Source organism: Dasypus novemcinctus, chromosome 31 (genome assembly GCF_030445035.2).
Source record: "Dasypus novemcinctus isolate mDasNov1 chromosome 31, mDasNov1.1.hap2, whole genome shotgun sequence".
Taxonomy (NCBI): domain Eukaryota; kingdom Metazoa; phylum Chordata; class Mammalia; order Cingulata; family Dasypodidae; genus Dasypus; species Dasypus novemcinctus.
In genome coordinates this window covers 29,219,354-29,244,251 of record NC_080703.1, presented here as the reverse complement: position 1 = coordinate 29,244,251, position 24,898 = coordinate 29,219,354, and the positions used below count along the sequence as shown (strand labels likewise).

The 24,898-nt window shown below is 48.2% G+C and overlaps 1 protein-coding gene across 1 annotated transcript; it reads left to right on the top strand.

The window, feature by feature from the left end:
• Positions 1-2,547: 2,547 nt before the first annotated feature.
• On the top strand, positions 2,548-23,979 carry LOC101423273 (SH2B adapter protein 1-like; the record flags this gene model as incomplete). The annotated part of the gene is given in 6 exon segments (XM_071212844.1): positions 2,548-2,574; positions 2,576-2,608; positions 4,542-4,568; positions 4,632-6,213; positions 6,267-6,363; positions 23,901-23,979. Coding segments are annotated over 6 exon segments (1,845 nt in total), but the record flags the coding sequence as incomplete, so codon positions are not given.
• Positions 23,980-24,898: the final 919 nt, after the last annotated feature.

Below are 24,898 nucleotides of genomic sequence, written 5' to 3'. Positions count from 1 at the left end.
ACCTATGTTAATGAGCAGGCGAGTGTTGTAGGCAACTGGGGCTCACCATCTCTGGGAGTCAGCAAAGAACAGGTCTCAAGAATGGGCCATCCCGGTGGAGAGGCAAAGGAGCTGGGCTCTCTCTCTTCCCATTCCCAGTCGCCATTGGTTGAGAGCTGCTCCCAGGAACACAAGCTGCCCAGTACATCCAAACTGCCCATGTGTGGGCTAAGCACTTCTGAGGCCAGAGAAAGCTCAGATGCTGGAAGTAAGAAGCCAGCCGTGTACTTGGGAAAGGGAGGAATATATACAAGTCCCATAGGTGTCTGCTGAACTATCATCGTGCCTGTCACAGTACTTAAGAGGTGCTAAATAAATACTATAACTCACTCAACATTGATTGAGTACCTACTACTGGCCAAGTACCACCCAAGATATTTATTAATTGATTGATTCCCAGAGGGACTTCCTTGAGATGAACAAAAACAAAACAAATACTATCTGGACCCAGATCTGAACAAACTGTAAAAGGCACTTTGCCAGCTGCGGTGACCCTTCCCAATTCCATATTGCCGTGTAAACTTCTTGTTCCTATCAAAGGAATCGGTCTGTTCTGGAACATCCTGTCACCGCACATAGTGCAGTTCGTAAGAAACAAGCTGTTTTATTTAATGAAATGTTTGGCGTTTCAGAGTTCTTTGTCCTTAAGAGCAGACATTTATGAAATAGTCCATTAGTTGCTTGAAAGAATGAATGCCTCATATTCCCAAGGAATGATTTACCTCCATGAGCTGTCTGGCATTATAACTGTCATTGCTCTTACTCCTTAAAATCAGGTAGTGACTGTCAGGAATGTAGACTCAGGTTCAAATCTCCCTAAAGAATTCTTCTTAGGTAGCTGCTCCAGCAGGAAGTATATAGCCAACCTGCCATCCGAGACTGGCTTGGCTCCTGTGTGAGGTTTTCTTGTGCCAAGTGGGATGGGTAAAATCCTGGTACTATGGCTGCCTTACTTTCAAGCTCTTTTGCTTCCGTCTTCTCTGGCTTTCTCCTCCTCCTCTCTTTGAATATGAATTCGTGGGTACTGCAGTAAGCATTGATGCCCACCCAGCATCCTTCCCTTCTCTTCCCTTTTCTGTTGTCATGGGCATGTGGCTTGGTGGGACTGACCACCTGCCTGTGATCCAGGGGCTGGACCTGAGTGGCCTATGTCAATCAGATTGATGTAGGCCAATCAGATTATGGCATTTTCCTGGCTGTGGTGATTAAGTCACAGGAGGAGATATGACATGATTTGGTTCAGTGGGCATGGTGAGCCAACTTGAGAACAAAGATTGCATACACAACAGAGAAAGATATAGCCAAGTGTATAGTAGTTAAATAAAGTCAGAGCCTAGATCAAACTGTATCTGAAATGATTTAGTTCCCTGGACCAATAAATTATTTTTGTTGTTAAAATAGATCAAGCTGGTTTTCTGTTACTTGCAGCCCAAAGCATCTTTACTGAAACAAATAGCCTATACTTCCTTTGGACATGTTCTTGGTCTCATTCTGCATGGTGGTAGGTGTAGACCCATCGTAAATAACATCTCTTCAAGAGGTTGTTTCACTTAAAGTGTGACCCAACTGAATCCTTTCTGGTTCCAGCCTTTAATTGACCTGATATTTTTCACTCTTGGAACCCTTTTAGTTCTCCAGGTTTCTGCTCTCAATTTCAGTCATCTAATACCCATAGCTCAGCCTGCCAATGCCTTCCCAAAATGTGGACAGGTGGGTATGGCCAACACTTGGTGTTTTAGTTTCTTGGCTTCTAAAACAAATGTCATGCAACAGGTTGGCTTAACAACAGGAATTTATTGGCTCGAAGTTTCAGAGGCTAGAAGGCTTCTCCCTCCTGGGTTGGTATCTCCTGGCTGGCCAACAGTCTTTGGCTTTTCCATTGGAATGCACATGGCAGCATCTTCTTCTTTTCCTTTCAGGCTCCATTTGCTTCGAGATCCTAGCTGGTCCCCATGGCTTCTCTCTGTCTGACTTTTACTCTACTTATAAAGGACTCCAACAATCAGAATTAAAGCCAAACCACATTTTTGCGGTCACCCCTCGGGCTGAAATGTGGTTTGCTGGCCTGGCGAGGGGAGCGGCCGCGGTAGGCCTAATTCCACTGCCCCCATAATAGGGTGGTTGGTCGGGCCCACCGCCACCCCTGAAGGAAGCTCGGCATGGGCGCAGAGTGCCCTCGGGTCTCCCCTTCTCGGCAGCCATGCTTCCGCGGCCACCCCTCCTCCCGGATGGTGCCACACGATGCCTTGTGGGGCGGCACCCTTCTTCTTCTTTCTCCCTGCGCAGGCGCAGGGCGGAAAATTCCAGTCTGCCCTTTTCCCCTCCCCCGACAGCAGCAACAGCCAGGCATGGGCGGAAAAATCCAGTCTGCCCTTTTCCCTCCCCCCGACAGCAGCACAGCCAGGCGTGGGCGGGAAACTCAAGTCTGCCCTCCACCCCAGCAACAGCAGCCACTAATCCCTAAACCCTGCCACTTCCCCCAGCAACAGCAGCCACCAATCCCTAAACCCTGCCCCTTCCCCCAGCAACAGCAACAGCCAATCCCTAATCACCACCCCTCCCCCGTCCAGTACCGCCCACTGACCTTTCTCCGGCAACCAATCAGAACAGGGCGTGGCTTCGACCAATCAGCCTTCCCCAGCTCCTATAAAACTGTTGCCTCTCCCTCAATAAAGTGGACTTGCGTGTTTACCTTGTCTCCACGGTAGTTCTTCTGCCGTGCGCCCTCCAGTCCTGAGAGCCCCCGACAAGGGCCTGGCCTCCCTTGTCCCCAGTTCGTCGCCTGCTTCTCCGGGCGACCCCTTCGTCGCCTGCTTCGCCGGGCGACCCCGTCAGCCGAACCGCACAACCCCTTGTGAGACCGATCCCTCGCCTGCTGCCGGACCGACCCCTCGTCCCAAGTGGGACCGACCCCTCGTCCCAAGCGGGACTGACCCCTCGTCCAGAGCTGGACTGACCCCTCGTCCGCAGCCAGACCCCACCTCTACCAACCGAGCAAACCGTCGCAGCTGGCGCCCAACGTGGGGCAAGGCAACTCCACCACAGCCTCACTCCATAACCTGGTGGCCCCCCACTCCTCTCTTCTCACCGTGGGACTTCTCTCGTGCAACATTGCTGCTACCTGAGCCTTGGCTACCTCATATGATCCACGGCGGTCTGGGAGAATCGCTGGATGGCTTTCTCCTTCCATGTCGGGGGCTTATACCGACCCGCTATGATTAAGAGGAGCCTTGGATTTCTCGGGAGCGCGTGCTTGCACGTCTGAAGTAACCCTACCACAGCCCTACGCCCTCCTCTCTTCTCACCCCTATCTTTTCGCTCTGCATTGCTGCTCCTGAACCTTGGTGACCTCATACGATCCACGGCGGTCTGGGAGAATCGCTGGATGGCTTTCTCCTTCCATGTCGGGGGCTTATACCGACCCGCTATGATTAAGAGGCGCCAATAAAACTCTCAGGAGCGCGTGCCTGAGCACCTCCACCCCTGCCTTCACCTCTGCCTCCTCCCCTCCGCACTTGCTCCTCTTTGCCTTGCTCCACTGCTCGTCGTTCCGCCTTCCCCTCGTCGGGGCCTTCTTTTGGCCCGCGACCACCGTCGGAGTCCCATCGGCTCCGACCCCTCATCTCACCGCGCACCTCGGCTCCCATCGCCGTGCTCTCAAGGTAAGGGCCCCTTTTCTTATCGGCTCCAAAAGGCCATTAGCAATGGGTAACATCCTATCTGCTAAGCAAGCCCCGCAAGTTCGGGCCCTCGCCGGTCTCCTAGACACTCACCGGTGTAAGATCTCTTTGAAACAGCTCCAAGTATATTGGGACCTTCTTCTCCCCTTTAACCCGTGGCTTACCACGTGTCAGCTCTGGGACCCGGATACCTACACTCGCCTTATAGATAGGGTCACCTCTGCTATGGAGCAGGAAGGTAAAAAATTCCCTCCTGGCTTATTACCGGCGCTTTTTACCATCCGCTCCTGCCTTCAAGGCGCCCCTACCATCAACTCCTTCCGGCCGCGCTACCGCCGCCGCCGTGATTGTCAGGACGGCGACTTTAACCGGGATCCTGATCGGGATCCTGATGCCGGCTCCGACTCTGACTCTGAGTCGCTTGTCGAGCGCCTTAATAACGCGCTTGAAAATTGTCCCCCTAAACAGTGTAATCTTGCAGTGCCGAGTGCCGGTGAAGATGGCAAACTTCCGCCTTCTTCCTTGCTCGAAAAGGGGAAGCACTCCCAAGATGGCGGGCTTCCGCCTTCTTCGCCATCTGAAAAGGGGAGGCACTCTCAAGATGGCGGACTTCCGCCTTCTTCCTCACTCATAAAGGGGAGGTCCCTTTGCCCCTCCGTCCCCCCGACGACTTCCTGCCTGGGTGGGCTGGAAGCTCCCTCCCTGCCATTTTGTAGCACCGCTGGGGACGGCCCGCAGCCATTTTGTAACACCGCATGGGCAATGGCTCCTCTCGCGCCCTCCGTGCCAGCAGCCCCCCCCGGCTCTGCCTCCCCCTGGCAGCCCCCTCCATCCGATCCATGGCAAGCTGCCGCATGCGCGGCCCCCTCTAACCTATTTTTGGACCCGTATTCCTCCCCTGCCAAGCACAAGTTCTGTGAGTCCCATGCCCGGGCTGCTGCCCTGGACTTTGCCCGCCGTCTCCGCCTCTACCTGGCCTCCCACCCCCAATATGTGGGGCCGGGGGCTGAGGCTGCCTTCTCCCGCCATTTTGCTGAGCTCTTCCTGCAGCACTTTGAAGCTGAGATGGCCCGGGCCTCTGGCTCCCTCTCACCACCCGTCTTGGCTCCCCTGAGTCCTGGAGCGGAGATCCCACCACATGACCTGTCCCTTGAGAGCTGCAGGGTGGGTGGGCCCCTGGCTGTGCTGGGCCCTTCTCGGCCATCTGAGGACCTGGCCAGCCCCCTCCCTTCCTCCGTCTCTTCCTCTTCTACGACCTCCTCGAAGCCGAAGCTAAAGAAACGCTTCTCCCTCCACTCAGTGGGTCGCTCCGTCCGCAGTTCAGTCCGTGGACTCCTGCAGTGGCAGGGGACCGTTGACCCACCCTCTCCAGCTGGGCCCCTGGAGACCTCCTCAGGCCCCCCAGTCTTAGGAGGAAACAGCAACTCCAAATCCTCTGGTGGGGCTGGGACCATTGGTAGGGGACTGATTGGTGACGAGACGTCCCCTGGGGAAAGATGGACTCACCGTTTTGAGAGGCTGAGATTGAGTCAGAGAGGGAGGGCCTTGAAAGATGGAACAGGGATGGTGCAGAGGGAAGAGCTGCTGAGTTTCATGGGGGCTGAAGAGGCAGCCCCTGACCCAGCTGGAGTGAGCCGGAGAGGAGGGGCAACCGGGCCTACCTCAGGGGGAGGAGGGCAACCTCAGTGGCAGAAGTGCCGCTTACTGCTTCGGAGTGAAGGAAGAGGAGGAGGAGGAGGAAGTCGCCTGGAGTTCTTTGTACCACCCAAGGCTTCTCGGCCCCGACTCAGCATTCCCTGCTCAACTATAACAGACGTCCGAATGACCACAGCCCTGGAGATGCCTGACCAGGAGAACACATTCGTGGTTAAGGTGGAAGGCCCCTCAGAGTATATCCTGGAGACAGCCGATGCGCTACATGTGAAGGCCTGGGTGTCTAATATCCAAAAATGCCTGTCTGCCTCCATTGCTGCCTCCCATTTTGACTCAATGGAACTGCTTCCCCCAGAATTACCCCCTCGCATCCCTATTAAAGAGGGACCTCCAGCAGAGACAGTTCATCCCCTCTCAGCTCCCTACCCTCCCCTGGACACTCCAGAAACGGCCACAGGGTCATTTCTGTTCCAGGGAGAGTCAGAGGGAGGTGAGGGGGACCAGCCCCTCTCAGGATATCCTTGGTTCCATGGGATGCTCTCTCGACTCAAGGCTGCCCAGTTAGTGCTGGCAGGAGGTACTGGCTCCCACGGCGTTTTCCTGGTACGTCAGAGTGAGACGAGGCAGGGCAAATATGTCCTCACTTTCAACTTCCAGGGCAAGGCCAAGCACCTGTGTTTGTCACTGAATGAGGAGGGCCAGTGCCGAGTCCAGCACCTGTGGTTCCAGTCCATTTTCGATATGCTTGAGCATTTCCGGGTACACCCCATCCCTCTGGAGTCTGGAGGCTCCAGTGATGTTGTCCTTGTCAACTATGTCGTGTCCTCCCAGTGGCAGCAGGGTGAGCAGAGCAGGTCTGCAGGGGAGGAGGTGCCCGTACACCCTGGAAGTGAGGCCGAGAGCAGGCCGAGAGCCCTGCAGAGGTGTGCGAGGGAGATGCGTCAAACCCGCCACCTCTGCAGCGGATGTCCCGCAGGGAACGGCGCCAAATGTGAGTGATCCAGCACCAACTGAGCCAGCTCACCCTCCAGCCCGAGAGACAACCACCCAACCCTGAAGTCCGTTTGCTGCTCGCACTCTACCGTCAGTGCAGACGCCGCAACCCTCACCATGCTGCCGAGCCAATTAATATAGTCTCTCTCTTTAGCTATCAGCGACTCGCCACTGCCGAGGACACCCCTCCCACTTCATCTTCTCGGCCTCCTCCTACCCGACTTCTTCCTGCTCACTCTTCCCGCAGGTGCCCCAAGTCTTCTGTAACTGCGGCCCCCCATGCCGCCATCGCTCTCAAGCAGCTCCAGCCCCGCTAAAACGGCCCGCAACCCGCTTTCCCCAGCCCATGGCCTGCTTTCTAGCATCTAATAACGTTTCTGCTTTTGCCTCCCCATACTTCTGCGGAGCTTCCTCCTGTCTCGACCTCACTCCTCTTCTCAGCCGTCCAAAGTGTCCTTTCTCGTCCCCCGCCCCCCTCCTTTTTTTGCTTGAACCCCCATTGCGTTGCAGATTGGGCTGCCCCATGTCGGCCCGCCCCGTTAACATCGGCCTCTCTCGTGCCCGTGGAGACTTTGGCCTTCTTGTTGTCCTCGCCTACGTCTCCACCACTCCCGACGCTGCCGCCACCACCGCTGCTGGTGCCCTGACGCGACTTGTCCTCACAGCTGCGATCCTCCAGACCATCACACAGTCTGCCTCTGCCACTCTTCGCCGCCAAGAAGAGATCAACTACCTGTAACATGCTGTCACCCTGGACTTTTAACAGTAGATGGATCTTATAGCCGCCGAGATCAATGAGAATTGGACATTGGCCACCCTTGCTTGCAACGGCAAGATACCGCCCCCCAAATTGTACATTTATATCCCCGGCATACTCACCTCCCTCTTCAGCCCCACTTCCCTCATTGCTTGCTGCCTCTTGGGCCTTGGCTACTTGCTACTGCTGCCATCCTGGCCCTTATTTGAAAAGAAGGGGGAAATGCGGTCACCCCTCGGGCTGAAGTGTGGTTTGCTGGCCTGGCGAGGGGAGCGGCCACGGTAGGCCTAATTCCGCTGCCCCCATAATAGGGTGGTTGGTCGGGCCCACCGCCACCCCTGAAGGAAGCTCGGCATGGGCGCAGAGTGCCCTCGGGTCTCCCCTTCTCGGCAGCCATGCTTCCGCGGCCACCCCTCCTCCCGGATGGCGCCACATGATGCCTTGTGGGGCGGCACCCTTCTTCTTCTTTCTCCCTGCGCAGGCGCAGGGCGGAAAATTCCAGTCTGCCCTTTTCCCCTCCCCCGACAGCAGCAACAGCCAGGCGTGGGTGGAAAAATCCAGTCTGCCCTTTTCCCTCCCCCTGACAGCAGCACAGCCAGGCGTGGTGGGAAACTCAAGTCTGCCCTCCACCCCAGCAACAGCAGCCACTAATCCCTAAACCCTGCCACTTCCCCCAGCAACAGCAGCCACCAATCCCTAAACCCTGCCCCTTCCCCCAGCAACAGCAACAGCCAATCCCTAATCACCACCCCTCCCCCATCCAGTACCACCCACTGACCTTTCTCCGGCAACCAATCAGAACAGGGCGTGGCTTCGACCAATCAGCCTTCCCCAGCTCCTATAAAACTGTTGCCTCTCCCTCAATAAAGTGGACTTGCGTGTTTACCTTGTCTCCGCGGTAGTTCTTCTGCCGTGCGCCTCCAGTCCTGAGAGCCCCCGACAAGGGCCTGGCCTCCCTTGTCCCCAGTTCGTCGCCTGCTTCTCCGGGCGACCCCTTCATCGCCCTTCGTCGCCTGCTTCGCCGGGCGACCCCTTCGTCGCCTGCTTCGCCGGGCGACCCCGTCAGCTGAACTGCGCAACCCCTTGTGAGACCGATCCCTCGTCTGCTGCCAGACCAACCCCTCGTCCCAAGTGGGACCGACCCCTCGTCCAGAGCTGGACCGACCCCTCATCCGCAGCCAGACCCCACCTCTACCGACCGAGCAAACCGTCGCACATTTTAAATGAAGTAACCTCTTGAAGAGATCTTATTTACAATGAGTCCATACCCACCAGTAACAAGACCAAGAACATGGACAAACGGGTAGACAATTCAATCTACCACCCTTGTCCATAGAAAGCTCTGGTCATCCAACTTACTAAGACGTTTTTAGATGTGGAAAATTTCATAAGGCATAAACTAGATATGTCCTGGCAGTAGTGAGTGCCTTTCAATTATAAACTCCAAAAAGATTGCCTTGTTCTAAATTATATAAACATTGTGAGACAAGAAAATGTTTAAGATAGGCCTATCTTAAACCAAAATTCATTTATTTGTAAATGGTGAATGATGTACTGTGGAGTACAGGAAGTATAATTTGAAGCAAATTTTATATAAGGTAGTTTACCTTGAATAGATCTCTGAAGGAGAAATCATTCTCATTCAAAGTTCCTATGCCTTTGATACAAGAGCTGTTTTTTAATACACTACAAATTATATGAGAGCAAAGAGCCTTACCATATGAGAGGGATACAATAGGTGTGAAGAGGGTTTTCCTCATGGGAGAGGTTTTAGGAACTGAAGTGGGTTACTCAATGAGGTTAAGAGAACATAATTCCTTGGAGATATTTCAATATAGAATGGATTCTCATTGGCCAGGCATGGTTTAGGAGAAGATTTGGTTAAAGGCCAATGGAAAATGGAGCCTTTAAGTATCTGAGATTTGACATAGAAAAGCATATATTGAGTTCATGACAAGAGACAGAGAGGGCTTCCAGAATGAGTAATACTATAAACTTTAGAAACAAAGTTTTATACCACATTGAAGGTATAATACTATTTTTCTTTTTTCCCCTGAAATATAATTTCAAAGAACTGGTGGCCACTGATATTCCAATGTATAGCTGATAGTTACTGGGTTTTTTGAAATTTGATTACATGGCACATAGAATTTGGTCTTATCTTGTCCACCCTTTGTAGATTTGCTTGGTGTACTTGGAAGATATTCATGGTCTCGGAACTCTTAGTTTTGAAGCAATAGATCCATCTAATGGCTCATTCAGGCCTGTTGATTCAGCCTTTGAATTCTCTCTAGAGTCCAGCCCATTTTCTTCCTTTCTGTGGCCATTACCTAATCCGAAATCATGTCTCTTGCTCCTGATACAGATATGGTGACCCAGTTGTTTCCCTTGTCCTCTAGTTTTACCCATCTCCATAGGGTTGTCATAGAAATCTCCCACCTCCTCTTGACTCCAGCTTAAAATATAACCATCATTCCTCTATAGCATGCATGGTCTAAGATCTTGAGCTCCTTTCTTGGCATAGAATCCCTTTGTGATCTGGCTCCAGCCAACCTCTGTATGTAGCCCCTCTCATTTCTCCTTTATACACGTGAGCTCGCCGCAATGTAGCACGTTACTCTCATCCTCCATCGTTCTCTCCACCTTGAACAACACACTCCCTTCACTTTATTCTTCCTTAACTTCTCCTCATCCTTCCAGATTCATCCTAGCTGCCACATCCTCCTTGATATTGTCAGACTGAGCACCTTATGCTGACATGTATCATACCTCTTACCTTAATGTATTTACTGTATTACATGTGTCCACTTATTTGTAAAGCCCCTGAACTCCTGGAAGGTCAGGGCAGTGTCTTGATTTCCTATATTTCTGGCATCTTTCTTAGTGCCTGGCACAGGTGCTCAAGAAAGTTTTGTGAAGTGAATAGAATGAATGAGGTTGACATTATATTTTATGTGCTCTCTTAGGGAAGAAGAAATGAATGCTAGGCTCATTACACACTTCTGAGGGGTTTGAAATCCATGTCTCTGTTGGACCCATGTTGGTGCTCTTTTGATCTATAATAAAAATCTAGTTATCTGACTACTTGTACTGCTCAACAAACACAAGGCCATGGTGTGCTACCATTCAGGCAGGCCCTGAGGACTTGTCCAACCCACCCAGGCAAGTTCCCTCAACTGATAACAAAACTCCTGTGAAACCTAGAGTTTAGGTCAGGCAGGTAAGGGCTGCAAATTGGTGCAGAAGTACTCTTTCTCCATGTGTCCTCAAATATATCCAAGTCACTACTCTGAAAGGGTTGAAAAGGTTTCCAGGGTTTTATCAGTCTACGGATCCATTAATGTTTTCAAATAGTGATTCACATGCAGTCTAATAATACTTAATGTGTGTGTATAAATGTGATAAGTGCTGATGTAAGTGTGGTAAGAGCTTTTATGCAAATGTTATCATTTAATCCACAACAACTCAAAGATGTAAGAACTATTATTATTCCCATTTTACAGATGGGGAAATGGAGGTTCAGAGAAATTAAATGATTCCCTTAACTTGCCCAAGTCATACATTCACTAGTGGTGAAGTTAGGATTTGAAATTATGTTTGTCAGACATCAGGGACTTACACTCTTAATTAACCTCCTCTCAGCAGCTTAGACACCAGAGAAAGCAACATGTGCATATTTTCAGTTCTTTTTATTGATAGTGTGTCAACAAAAGCATATGAAGTTTTAACTATATAAACAAGCTAGCAAGATGTGAAGCATCAAATATTTAAGGCTAAGAATCTGGAACATAAATAAATATGTGGTCAAAATATTGTTCTAGTGCAAGACAGAAATTATTATTCACAGTGGGAGAGGTGGAAAAACTGAGACCAGAGAGAGAGCCAGGGTGATTCACCCAAGGTCAGAGAACAAGTGAGGTGAGATTTGAAAAAGGACGTTCCTACTCTAAAATCCACACTCGGCCTTGGTTATTGGGTATTGACAAGGCTCTTTTCTAAAAACTTGTTATGGAACTGTAGAGCAGCCGTGAACTTAATGCCAGAAAATGTGCCTTCTCCTGACCTTACGATGAGAAGAGCCTAATGGTTGAGCCAACGATTTTTGTCACTGAAAGATACCTGCTCTGTTATTAAAATGAGCTAGCTAGGTATATCAGTTGGAAGTCTGACACTATGCTAGTCTTTCAGAGGAAAGGGTTTGTGAGAGAGAATCGGCCACACGCAGGGCAGCAGTGCTGTGAAGCCAGAGAATGCTGAGGCCATCTAGAGCAGGAGGTGGTTTCCGCACACGGCTGAAGGCCACATGGAGGAACATGAGTAAAACAGTCCCAGAGCCTGGGGTTCATACGATGGGAGCTAGAACCGCTAGGGGACCCGCTTGGGGGGCAGGGCCTGGGGCAGCTGAGGGAGGAGATGTCTAGCAGAAGCTGGAGGCATGGAGGACCAGAGACCCAGGGTAGGCAGGGAGAGCAGCAAATAAATACCCCAGTCCTCACCTGCTTGCACCCTCCTCTCTTCCACCATGGAACTACCCTGCCCAGTTCACAGGGCAGCCTAAGTACATGGTTTCTGGTGACCCAGAGCAGAGCGGGGAACACAGAAAATGCAACTGGGAGTGATCCAAGAGCAAGCTCGCAAACACCAGTACACTAGGTCATGAAAGATTTTTTTTTTCCCTGTCATCTAAAAATTCTCTCAAATGCCTGTAAAGAATTTTTAAAAAATCTCTCTACATTGACTTTTTGTTTTTTTAAAGATTTTTAAAATTTTTATTTATTTATTTATTTCTCTCCCTTTCCCCCACCACCCCATTGCCTGCTCTCTGTGTCCATTCACTGTGTGTTCTTCTGTGTCCGCTTGCATTTTTGTCAGCAGCACAAGGAATCCGTATCTCTTTTTGTTGCATCATCTTGCTGCGTCAGGTCTCCATGTGTGTCGTGCCACTCTTGGGCAGGTTGCCCTTTTTTTTGCACTGGGCAGCTCTCCTTATGGGGCGCACTCCTGTGCTTGGGGCTCCCCTATGCAGGCGACACCCCTGCATGGCAGGGCACTCCTTGCGCGTATCAGCACTGCACGTGGGCCAGCTCACCACACGGGTCAAGGAGGCCCGGGGTTTGAACCCTGGACCTCCCATGTGGTAGGCGGATACTGTATCACTTGAGCCAAATCCGCTTCCCCCTACACCGACTTTTGAGCTCTACAATGTTCAGTGATACCAGTTAATCTCAATGACATGGATTTACTTTCTATAACATAGACACATCTAACACATCTGTAGAAAATATACCTGAAGAGAGGTTTGTCATTGACTATCATTCAATGCTTTAAGACCATCTTATGTCTGATCTACTGAAAGTCATCCTGAGCTAAATGGCATACCGTTCAGTTCTTTTTGTAAGAGGTAAGCTCAGATGGAATAAAATTTCTATTATTCCTTTAAACTTGGATTAGGTTTCACTTCCTTTCTCTCTGGCCCCTTACCCTTATCCTTCACTCACCTCAAACCTAGGGAGTGTCCCTTTTCTTTGCAACCTCAGCATCCTGCGTTTACTTGGAGCATAATAATGATGGTAATGTTTGCTGATTTGCCTGTTCTCTCTGCATAAGCCTGTATACTACCTGAGAGCAAAGACAGCATATATATACACACATATATATACACCTACATATTTACATATGAATTTATGTATTTATGTATACTGTATTTTTCACACATATATGTTCTGTGTATGCATGTGTATTTTTATCTCCATCGTTAATAACAAACGATGACTAACATAGGACTAGATATCCAGTAGGTATTCAATAAATGTTTTTTGAAAGCATGAATAAATGAATGAGATCATTTAATCAATGAGAATTAATAGGTTTCAGTAACTACTAGGATGTGGGGAGGTGGCAACAAGAGGAATGGAGGTCAGCAAAGGGGACATGCTCCACTTTGGTGATTTGGAGAAGGGTGCTGGTCAGATAAGTAAGGAAGAGTAGGGCAAGGCTTGTTTGGGTTATTGATAAATTCTAGTAGACAAGCAGAAGTGTGAAATGGGCCTCAGAACAGGTGTCAGGACTTGGAAATAAAAAATTTAAACACATCTTTATAGATGGGGACAAAGAGAAAGGAAGTGGGATCTGGCAGCTTGCTTTCTTCACTCTGTCCAATATACTCTAGTACCTTGCCACTTCCCCATCAAGATGTGGAATGTATGTCCCCTGCCCTTGAACCTGGCTAGGACTTTGTAATTGCCTGAACCAACAGAGTATGACAGAAATGACACAGGGTGACTGAGTCATAAAAATGCCTTGCATTTCTGCTGGGTCTGTTAGATTCTTGGTTCTTGGAGCCCAGCCACCATGCGGTCAGGGAGCCCAAGCAGCCTTGCTGAGGCTCCTGCGGAGAGGTGCCACAGCCATGGTTGAGCTCCCAGCCAAGAGCCAGCACCAACTTGCCACCCCACGAGGGAGCCACAGGTGGCTCTTCAGGCCCCCAGGTGACCTGCTACAACTCTGCTTTGGGGAGCAGAGATGTGTCATCTCCTTCGAGCTCTTCCAGAATGGCAGATGTGTGTGTGAACAAAATAAATGTTTTTAGTTATGTTTTGAAGGGGGTTGTTAGACAGCAACAGATAACTGACATCCTTGGGTAGCTGAAAAGAGTGTGGACTTTGGAAACAGACAGGCCTGGGTTCCAAACCCTGGTTCTGTCACCACTAGGATGTGTCAAAAGGCCTAAACTTTCAGAATCTTGGTTCCTTGTGCATAAAATGGGGACAGTAATAGTCCCTGCAGAAGGCTGTTATGAGAATTAAAAGAGATGGTTTCTGTAACATGCGTCATGCTGTGCTTAATCTCTGTGGAGTTTAATAGTGAGCACTTTTCCCTGAAATGAGGAAGTTGAAGTTTTGGGGGCTGTATGAAGAAAGAATATACATGGGGAAGAAAAGGCCAACTGGAGATCGATAGGAAAATAGAAGTAACAGAGAGACTCAGGGAACGGTGAGAGGAGAAGGAAAGACTCAATGCTGAGTAGCCTTGAGAAGCTTGGGTGAAATATGGGACAGAAGGCTGGCTAAAGATCAAGCCTGAGAAAAAGGACATTAATTTAGGCAGTGGCTCATTGATTTGTGATACACGGCATAACCGTTTCCATAGAGCAGAGGGCTGGAAGCCTGAATGCAAGAGGTGAGAAGAGAGCGAGAAGTGAGAAGAAGCAATCAGTTGGTGTTTACTTGTGACAGTGTCTAGGCATGTATGATATTCCTACGGGAGATGAAAAGACTTATTATATTAAAAAGGTATATATCACCCCAGAGATTTCTATTTTCCCATGATTAGTGGTCCTTCTCTTTCCTCTAGAAATACAACCAGGGGATCCTTCACTCTACTGACTTTCCCTAGGAGCTCACTTATAACGTTTATTAATGTCTCTGTGGACTGTTTTTCCTACACGTTTCATATTTACATCTAAATTCCCCGTTTCCAAGATGACTTGCCTAATTATTTACTATCGTCGTACATATGCTTATACTCTGGTTCCAAAATGAAAGTGAAGAGTACAGGGAGGGTACATAAATATCAGGAGACCAGCAGCCTTATCTAGAAATAGGAAATGTGCTATTTAAGAGATGAAAACGAAAAGCACACCATTAAAAACCACAGGGTCTTCCCACCCTCATTTGATTATTTGTTACATTCAGAGTGCATTTAACTGGGTCAGAAAATATCTGCGAGGCTATCTCAGTGTATTTGAGCTGAAAGGAACTTACACGTTCCTCATTTTATAGATAAAGAAATGGAGAAGCAGAAAAGGTACTTGTTTACCTTGCTACATTTGTTCAGTGTAATCTGCAAAAGCAGGTGATCATTGGAGGCCCATGGTGAAAAGTTCCAAATAGCTGATTTTTGTTTTACTTTTCTGAAGACTAAATTTTCCACGATGAGATGCAAAAGTCATTTCTAAGCCTTTACATAAAAGGTTTTTAATATTCCTTCTCAAACATTTATTTAGGTCCCACCATGTTCAAGGTACTGTGTTAGGTGGGTCTTTTAAAAATACACTATATGAGGCAATGAAAGCTAATTTCTGCTTTAAAAAGCCAAATTATGAAAATGTAATATTTATTAAGCACTTGTAAGATAAAAGGCACTCACTGGATCACCACCTCTGCAGGTTTTACACCTTCATACAATTTCCTGGTTTGCTCGGCTAATATGAGCGTGATGCTAATGAAAACCAGGTCAGGAGTTTAATTCTTGACAACTTTGTACCAGGAATGTTAATTCTGACCAAGCGTGTTTGGGACCCAATAAGTTAGTTCTACGACTCAGGAAGCGTGGTGGGAAGAGCTGTGGTTGCTTGGCTGCCCTGATGGCCACACAGGAGCAGTGAGCAGATGAATGCAAGAGGCTGGAAATGGGGCCGTGTAGAGTGGGCTCCCAGAATGTCTCCTGCCCCGGGAGACACCAGGCGGGGGGGATGGGGGGCGGGGGGCATGGGGCATAGGCTCTGCGGCTGCACTGAGGCAGGATTGGGTCGAGGGGAGTAGTAACACATTTCACCAGACCTAGCGAGTTCAACTAGCATTCCTTGCTGGCCTGGCCCAAACCTTTGGCTCCCTCTGCCCCAGGAGAGGTGTCTTATCTACAGTGCATTCCAGACACTTGAACTGCGCCCCTGACTTTCACCTCTGGAGCTAGCCTCTGCAGGGCGCTAGATCCCACATGGCTCCTTCAGGCCTTCCTCATAGCTGCCCAACACTGCCCTGGCTGAGTGACTCTGTCTGCCTCATCCGGGTGTTGAGAAACAGGAAGCCCATTTGCCTCCAGAGCAACCTAGACTTGAAATCAGTTGTACAGGGGATACTTTGGCCCTTACTACTCAAGTGTTTAAGAATCTGGGTCAGCATCCCAGAGTCCTCAGGATTGGGGAATAAACTATGGCCTAGAGTGGACTTACTGGTGTTCTACTATAGACTTATTGTGATTCTAGCAATGGAAGAAATTATATTCTTGATGTGGAGACAGTGGCCACGGGAGTTGCTGAGGGCAGGGAGAGGGAAAAAGAGGTGTAATGTGGGGGCATTTTCAGGACTTGGAGTTGTCTTCAATGATACTGCGGGGACAGATGCAGGACATTATATCTCCTGCCATAACCCACTGAATGGACTGGGGGAGAGTGTAAACCACAATGTAAACTATAATCCATGCTGTGTAGCAGTGCTCCAAAATGTATTCATCAAATGCAATGAATGTGCCACACTGATGAAAGAGGTTGTTGATGTGGGAAAAGTGGGGGGTGTGGGGAGAGGGACATATGGGAATCCCTTATATTTTTTTTAATGTAACATTTTGTGTGATCTATGTATCTTTTAAAAATATATTAAAAAAAAAAAAGAACCTGGATTGGACACAGGGAACACAATTAGGCCGCTGAAACCCTGGGATGAGTCCTTTGTATGTCTTGACGTTCCTGGAGCTCTGGTCCTCTCTTGTAACAGCACCTCAGCGATCTGCATTGCTGTTGTTTACAAGGCGAAGGCCACCCACTGTCTGCTTCATGTCTGTGGCACCAGCGCCCAGCACAGACCCTAGAAAACATAGTAAACAGAGAGCAAAGATGCCCAGTCGAGCAGACAGGCTCCCAAGCTGCAGGCTTGAGTTCTAGGAGAAGGGCAGAGAGATTACCACATGGGGGATGGCACAGGGCTGGAGGGCCTCAAGGGTTCAGAATCATGAATCAAATCCCGGAGCAGCTCAGCAAAGCTGGCATTCTGTACAAGATTCCGGAAGCCGAACAGGCTGGCTCACTAAGGGAGCATCGCTCCAGTATTGCCTGGGCAGAAAGTGGCTGTGTCGAAAACGACAATGTCCTGGAAATTTTTCAGGTGACCCAGAAACTGTAGCTCAGAGTCCCGGGGTGCTGTTATATGCATCGGCGACACCTGTACATTTAGTGTACGTTGGAGCAAATGAAGCGTGTGGAACCTCTGGATGTCACCTAGCACAACTCTTAGAGTTTGTGTCTTTATTTTTTCCCCCTCCCGCCCCCCCAGTTGTCTGCTCTCTGTGTCAATTTGCTGTGTGTTCTTCTGTGTCCGCTCGCGTTCTTGTCAGAGGCACTGGGAATCTGTGTCTCTTTTTGTTGTGTCATCTTGCTGCGCCAGCTCTCCATATGGGCGGTGTCACTCCTGGGCAGGCTGTGCTTTTTTTGCATGGAGCGGCTCTCCTTAGGGGGCATACTCCTTGCATGTGGGACACCCCTACATGGGGACACCCCTATGTGGCACGGCACTCCTTGCGCGCATCAGCCCTGCGCGTGGGCCAGCTCCACGCGGGTCAAGGAGGCCCGGGGTTCATGCCCTGGACCTCCCATGTGGTAGGCGGCTGCTCTATTTGTTGAGCCACATCGGCTTCCCTGTGACTTCATTTTAGTAAGTTGATTTGCTGGGTGTGGGGTATGAGTAAAGTTGTATAATCATGGAATATACCACTGAGGGGAGCAATTTCCTCCCCTTTCAGCCTTGCTCTGTCTGTCCCTTCTGAGGTGGACTGAAATGGATTATGAAGAAACTTGCCCTCCTTATCTGAGGAAAAGGAAAGCCTAGGTGAGGTGGGTCTTAACATGCCTATGTGAGACGCTTTGAAGGACGTCTGACCTCACAGCCAGTCTCCTGAAACCATATTATCTGCAGTCTTCTGGAGCTTCGTTCCTGAGGACAACGGCAGTCTATTTACTGGTTTCAGTTGCTACGAAGTGACCATTCTGCTGAAGGAAGGCTGTTGCCCTTAGCTACCCAATTCTTTGTGGCATCATCTTGAGTCATACAGTACCAGACCAGCAGCCAGGCGAGGCACAGACCACGATGAAACATTTTCCTAATGCTCGCCTTCTTTCAGAAGATAGGTTGTGACTAATTCCGCTTAGAAGTGACACAGTCCTTTTTTCCATCCAAAGAAAGGGCTGACTTTATTGTAACGCTGTCCTCTTCCCTCTCAAGTAGGGATTTGCTAATTCTTATTCTACGTTTCCAAGGTGTTTCAGTTAAAATGATGTCTCCTGAATAATCTCTTTTCCATCTCACTCACAGGCCTGTGAGGATTGCAAGGATGATCTGAGAGGTGCACTTGATAAAGGGCGGGCAAAGCTCTTTAAAATTTTGGTTGCTGTTGTTTTTCTCATCCAGGAAAAGAGAAGTTGGAGGGAGGCTGGAGTAGGTCTTCCAATCATGAGCATTTTCTTGTTGTTGTTGTTGTTATTCCTTTCCATTCCATTCCACTAGTTCCACAGATTATATATTTATATCCAAGTTAATGGTTGGGTTCATTTCCATTTTGAGTTTCATTTGCTTTCTTCTGGCACAGTTAACTCCATGGTACCTTCTTTGTTTTGTGTCTCATCTACCATTTTGCGCATAATAATAATAAATTTGGATATTTCTTTTCAACATAGGTGCACTCTTAATTTATGCAACTTTCCATTTTGTACCACTAAAATGCTGTGCAGGGGGGTTTATGTGTCTCCTATCCTGAATCCATTTGCAGTCTTTTGTCTCTTTCTGAAGGCAGTTTCCAAACGCACCCCATGTCTGCTGACTTTTGAAAAGGCTGTAAAATTAAAGCTACATAATTATGAATACTATGAAAAAGGTTTTGACAACTTTTGGTGGCATTTAATTCAAGTTAAACTCCTCTCATTCAAAATAATAAGCATAATGTTACTTATTATGTAAATGAGGTGGCAAGGCAGCTGTTTTTCATCCTGGTACATTCACTGGGGGATTAATGCACACACAGGCAGAGCGGGTGGGGCTGGGGCTCAGCCTGGGAATTTGCATCAGGGTTGAGCACAAGGAAGGATGATTACCCTGGAGCTGCGCTGTCCAATATGGGAGCCAAAGAACCACATGAGGCTATTTAAATTTAAATCAATTAAAATAAAATAAAATTAAAATTCACTTTTCCCGGTGACATTAGCCATAATTCATTGGCCCAACGGGCTCGTGGGCTGCGTGGCTCCCATCTCGGACAGGGCAGATGTAGAATATTGCCACCACTGCAGAAAAAGTGTCATCGTTCAGTGCTGCGAACAGCAGAGAGGTTAAAAACAGAGTAGAGATGCTGTACATGCCTCTCAGAAATGGGGACCTGTATCCACAAGGCTTCTACAAGGTTCTCTGAAAAGGAAGTGAAGGTACAGAGGTCAAGGAGTTGGGATCGTGTTGCTAGTTGAGGACCACCTGTGTTTCCTAGGGATCCACTGGAGCTGTGCTTCTCGAACTTTAAATGTGCGTACACATCACCTGGGAATGTGTTAAAATGCAGATGTTGATTCAGTAGGTCTGGAGTGGGGCCTCAGAATCAGCATTCCTAACTGGCCTCTTGGGAAAGGCTGATACTATCGTCCGAGCTCCACACCTGGTATAACAAGGTGCTAATAAAGCCCTTCACAGCACTGGGGTAGAGTCACCACTCTGAAGATGACCAGATAACCTGATGACTCGAACAAATGTACCACACGAATGAAAGATGTTGTTAATGTGGGAAAGTGGGGGGGGGGGGGCGGGGAGTGTAGCGGAGGGGGTATATGGAAGTCCCCTTGATTTTGGAGATAACATTTATATAAACTAAAGCTTCTTTAAAAATGAAAACTGAAATGTTAAATAATAATAATATTAACCTGATGAAGAAAGTCAATATGGGCTGGTGCCAAAGTACATGTCATGGCACCTAAGTTTGAGTCCTCTCACTTCCAAATTTTGTTGCAAAAGCAGAAGCTGCCGTAATGTTACCAAGAAGGAAAAAAAGGTTCTTCAGAAAATATTGCACTCACTAATTTGAATCTATGATATTTGGGATAGTACTTTAATTTACCTTTCCAGGTACTCCAGGTTTGTAGATTAAGGAGAGATATGTTTTCTTAAACTAGCAGAGAATAAATTGCTGCTCCATGGAAACGTTTGCATACAGAAAAAGTCGGTTTATAGGAATGTTTCCTCAATCCTGTCTGCACAATTGGAATCATCTGGAGGAACTTCTAAAGCGTACCATGCTAGATTTCACCCTCAGAGATTTTTATTTGACTGATGGGGGTGGAGGAAGGGAGCATCAGTATTTAAACACCCCTCAGGTGATTCTAGCATGCAGCCACAGAAAATCTTTGATCATAGCAGTGGTTCTCAAACTTGAGCATGCACCAAAGTCAGGTCTTGTTAAAACATAGATTGCTGGGCCCCATCTTGAGTTTCTGATTCAGCAGGTCAGGTGTGGGACCTGAAATTTTTGCATTTTGAGCAACTTCCAGGGGAGGGTGAAGCGGCTGGTCTGGGGACCACCTGTAGAGAATCACTGACTTACAGCACTGATTCTCAAATGTGGCTACACATTGACATCGCCACCTGGGGAGATTTCAAACCTACTGCTGCCGAGAACTCACCCCCAGAGATTCTGATGTCATTTGTCTGGGATGCAGACTTGGCATTGGGGATTTTTGAAAGCTCTCCCAAGTGATTAAAATTTGAGAACCATCGGTAGGGCTAAAACACATCTCTGAGTACTGAGGACAGGAAGCACTGACATTACCTGGGAGCTTGTTTGAATGCAGATTCTCAGCCCCCATCCCAGACCTGCTGGATCAAAATCTGCATTTTAATAACATTCTTCAGGTAATCTGATGTATATTAAAGGGGAGAACGACTGTACTAAATAGCCTTTTAAATTTGTAATTTATTGACCTATGCATGTGTGTGCGTTAAAGAAATTCATTAAAGTAGTAACTTCTGTTCCTAAAAACACTGATGCATAAAATTTAGTCCATACTCCAAATTACTGAAGATTTATTAGACTGGCATTGCCTAGACATCAATGTGATGGTTTCTGCCTGCACTGTAACAGAAGGCAGCCAGCAGAGTAAAACTCTAGGTTTTCAAGGCTCAAGTCAAAGATTAAGAGTAACCTGGGAAGCAGATTTGGCTCAACTGATAAGAGTGTCCACCTACCACATGGGAGGTCCAGGGTTCAAACCCCGGGCCTCCTTGACCCATGTAGAGCTGGCCTATGCACAGTGCTGATGCGTGCAAGGAGTGCCCTGCCACACAGGGGTGTCTCCCACGTAGGGGAGCCCCACGTGCAAGGAGTGCGCCCCACAAGAGCAGCCCCATGCGAAAAAAGTGCAGCCTGCCCAGGAGTGGCGCTACACAAATGGAGAGCTGGCACAGCAAGATGACGCAACAAAAAGACAGATTCCCAGTGGTGCTGCTGACAAGAATACAAGCGGACACAGACGAACACACAGTGAATGGGTACAGAAAGCAGACAACTGGGGGAGTGGGGAGGGAAATAAATAAGAATAACCAAATGCTTTAGGAACTAGTTTCACATATTTGCATGAAGTATACTATTCAAGATAAAAAGTGGTAACCTCTTTTTTAGGTTAATGCCTTTCGATTTTAGAAAAATGTATACTTGTTATTCATTACTAGAGATCTACAGCATAGAGGCATTCTTAATTTATGCAAGTTTTCATTATGCAGCACAAAGATCCTGGTGCTTGCAGGAAAGAATATGACTTGAAGGAAAAATTTGCTAAGATTGTAGTTTCCTAAGAAGTCTTTCCAGGCAATATTTTAGGGGGGAACTGCCAAAGATAATTACAATGTAAAGGGGCCAATCATGTGATGCATTAGACCAGTGCTTCTCAGAATCTTAGGTACATAGGGATCACCTGAGCATCTTATTAAAGAGCAGTTTCTGATTCAGTAGGTCTGGGGTGGGGCTTGAGTCTTCACATTTCCAAAAAACAAAACAAAACAAAACTCCTAGGTGTTAGCATCCTGCTTGCCTACAGACCACATTTTTTGTTTTTAACAAGTCAATTTTATTGATGCATATGAATAAGGCATAAATCTACCCAAAGTGTACAATCAATGGTATTCGGTGTAATCTCACATATTTGTGCATTCATCATTTCCATCATTCTTAGTGCACTTTATTCCAATAATAACAATAATAACAAACAAAAAACAAGCGAACAAACAGAACTCAGCACCTCTCGATCTCTCTATACTTCCCCTGCCAAACATGGCTGCTATTTTTCCTTCTTTCTGGTATATTTGTATTTATATTTTGTAAAAAGAGTACAGACCACGTTTTGAGTATCAGGAAGTTTTGAGAACTCTTCCAGGATGCATTTTTGTAAACTCTCATCTTGATAAAAAGAAAAATCAAGTGGTCTGGTATAAATCCTAAGAAGGGTGATTTTGTTGAATGTGCTAATTTGCTGCATTGAATCATCAGAAAGATACCAAAAGGTCAAAATTATTCATAGACCCAACATTAATGAAAAATTAAAGAGAAATGAAGAGTCATTTAAGGCAATAGCAAAATAGTAACACAAATACCTCAAATGACTACTAGGGCAAAATTTTCAAACTGTTGCAAGCTGTCTGCATGCTTAAAGTTGAAATTTACCTGCTTAATTAGGTGCAATCAACAGTTTTGAAATGTAATATATTTTCTGAGACCATATTTACTTATGACAGATACATTAAAAAAAATCCCTTGTCCCCAAAAAGTTGAGGGGCAAAATAAAAGACAGAATATTTGCATTTAAAAGCAGAAGGCTAAATGTAGTTGAAGTATTGCATCTTTATTTGATTTAATCTTTATTTAAGCCTTGAAAGAAGTTCACAAACACATTTTGGAAGTAACAAGCATGGAAGAATAATAACTTTTTGGTCAGCAATTCCATCTCCTGATTGAGCTGACATGCAATTTTTTTTCTACTTTGTAGCAGGAAAATCTGTCAAACTTAAGACTTTAATGCACAAAACACCCATGACTTCCTTCCTCCCTTCCCAAGTTAGGATAGTGCTTCATTATTTGAAAATACTAAATATCTTATTAATCCATTTCAATAAAAACATTAACTAAATTGGTAATTTCTTCCTTGTAAACATGTTTCATGTTATTAATGGTGAATTTATAACATCTTACTCTTTTCAGTATAACATGCCGTGTTTGAGTCCACTCTATGTACTAGGAATTTCACTAAGCAGTTCACACAGATAATCTAATTTATTGTTCTAAACATCCGGTACAAATTGTTTCATAACTGCATACTGGGGAGGAAGTAGAGAGCCGGTAACTTTTTCAAAGACATGTAGATCTGTATTTATTTTCTTGGCTGGCATGTTATTACAAATAATGTCATTTAAAACTTACAGTGACTCTCAGACTAAAGCAAGCTCAATTTATCTTTAATATGTTCCCAGTTTAGAAACAGACCTTGAAATCTAGTTTTTAGAAGATTTGAAGAAGAGAATCGTGGCTAAAAGTGGGTAATGGAATTCAATCCCTAGAACTTTTTCTTCTCAAAAACTTGTTCGGATTTAACCACCCAGATTGGCTGTCAGCCCTGATTAATTAAGTGGCACTTCCTCTCTATCACACTTCCCACGCAGAATCAAGGTTCAGAGGCTGTAATGAAGGATGAACCCCAAAGACCTTTTCTTCCATAACTGCATCTATTGGGACAGTGTGTCTGGACATGTAAAAGTTATCCTTAAGAAAAGGCAGAGATGAACAATGCAATTTTCCAGTTACATTAGGCGTTATCTGTGATCCATTACACATTGGGGGGGAAAAGCCACCCTCTGCTAAGAAATGCATGAATAGTTCATTTAGCTGCGGATCCGTTTGCAGGCATCATGGAATTCACCGCCCAGAACAATGGGCTCTATTTAATATTAAACAGCTTCTTAATAACCTGCTATTTTTCTCCGTAGCTGCTTGGAAGAGCCTTCTCGGATCGCGCAGAGGCGCCGCAGCAGTTCCCGTGAAGTTGTAAGCTACTGCCCAGACTAAGTGACAATAAATTTAGAAACCCTCCGATCACCTGACTGACGGTGAGCCCCGATTTAAGGATCTCCAAAGCCCTCAATCTAGAGAGAGAGAGGGATATATGGAGAGGTAGGGACGACGGGCGCAGCTCGCCGCCTGCCCCCTCGGGTGACCCCCGGCGTCTCCTGGACACCTGGCCTGCTGAGGACGCTCTGCCAGCACCCCAGGGCCGGCCCCTTGCGAGAGAGGCGGCGCCCAGCCCGGGCCGGTGGCCGTCAATGCCTGGCAGCGGCTTCTCGCCTCCCGCACCGACCCTCCGCCGCCGACCTTTACGCCCAAGTGGGGCGCGCCGCGACACCCGCGTCCCCGGCAGCCGGGCGGGGCCCCACCCCCTCCCGGCCCGCGCCCCTGCGGGGGGCAAGGGTAGGTGGCCTCTGCCCGGGATTGGCCGCTGGCTGCTCTTCCCTCCAGTCCTGGGCTGCGGAGCAGGCGGGGGAGCAGGAGCTCGGGGGCGCACCCGCGGGCGGGAGCGATCAGGGGAGCCCCGGGCGGCGTGGGGGTAGGGGGCGCCTAGGGCTGGGGAGTGGGCGCACCAGCCGCCAGCCCCCCCGCGGGCTCCTTCCGGTCTCCGCCGCCACCCCCTGGCACAGGTCGGCAGACCCCCACTTTTCCTGGGCCGGGGAGGGGGCGCGGGCGAGGGGTGGCCGCGTGGTCCGGTGGCGGGGAGGGCCGGTCGTACTCACACCTGCCCTTCTCCATTCCTGCCCGTTGCCCCCCGCCGACCTCGGCGATCGGGTGGGTTCTTGCAGTAACTTTGTTCAGGAGGTGGGAGGGGAGGGGACAGGCTGAAGGGCGCAGGCGAAGGCTGGCACGCGACGCGGCTCGGGAGGCCGGGCTGGAGCGCGAGTCCCCGAGCGGCGCCGGGGCTGGGCGCGCGGCGGAG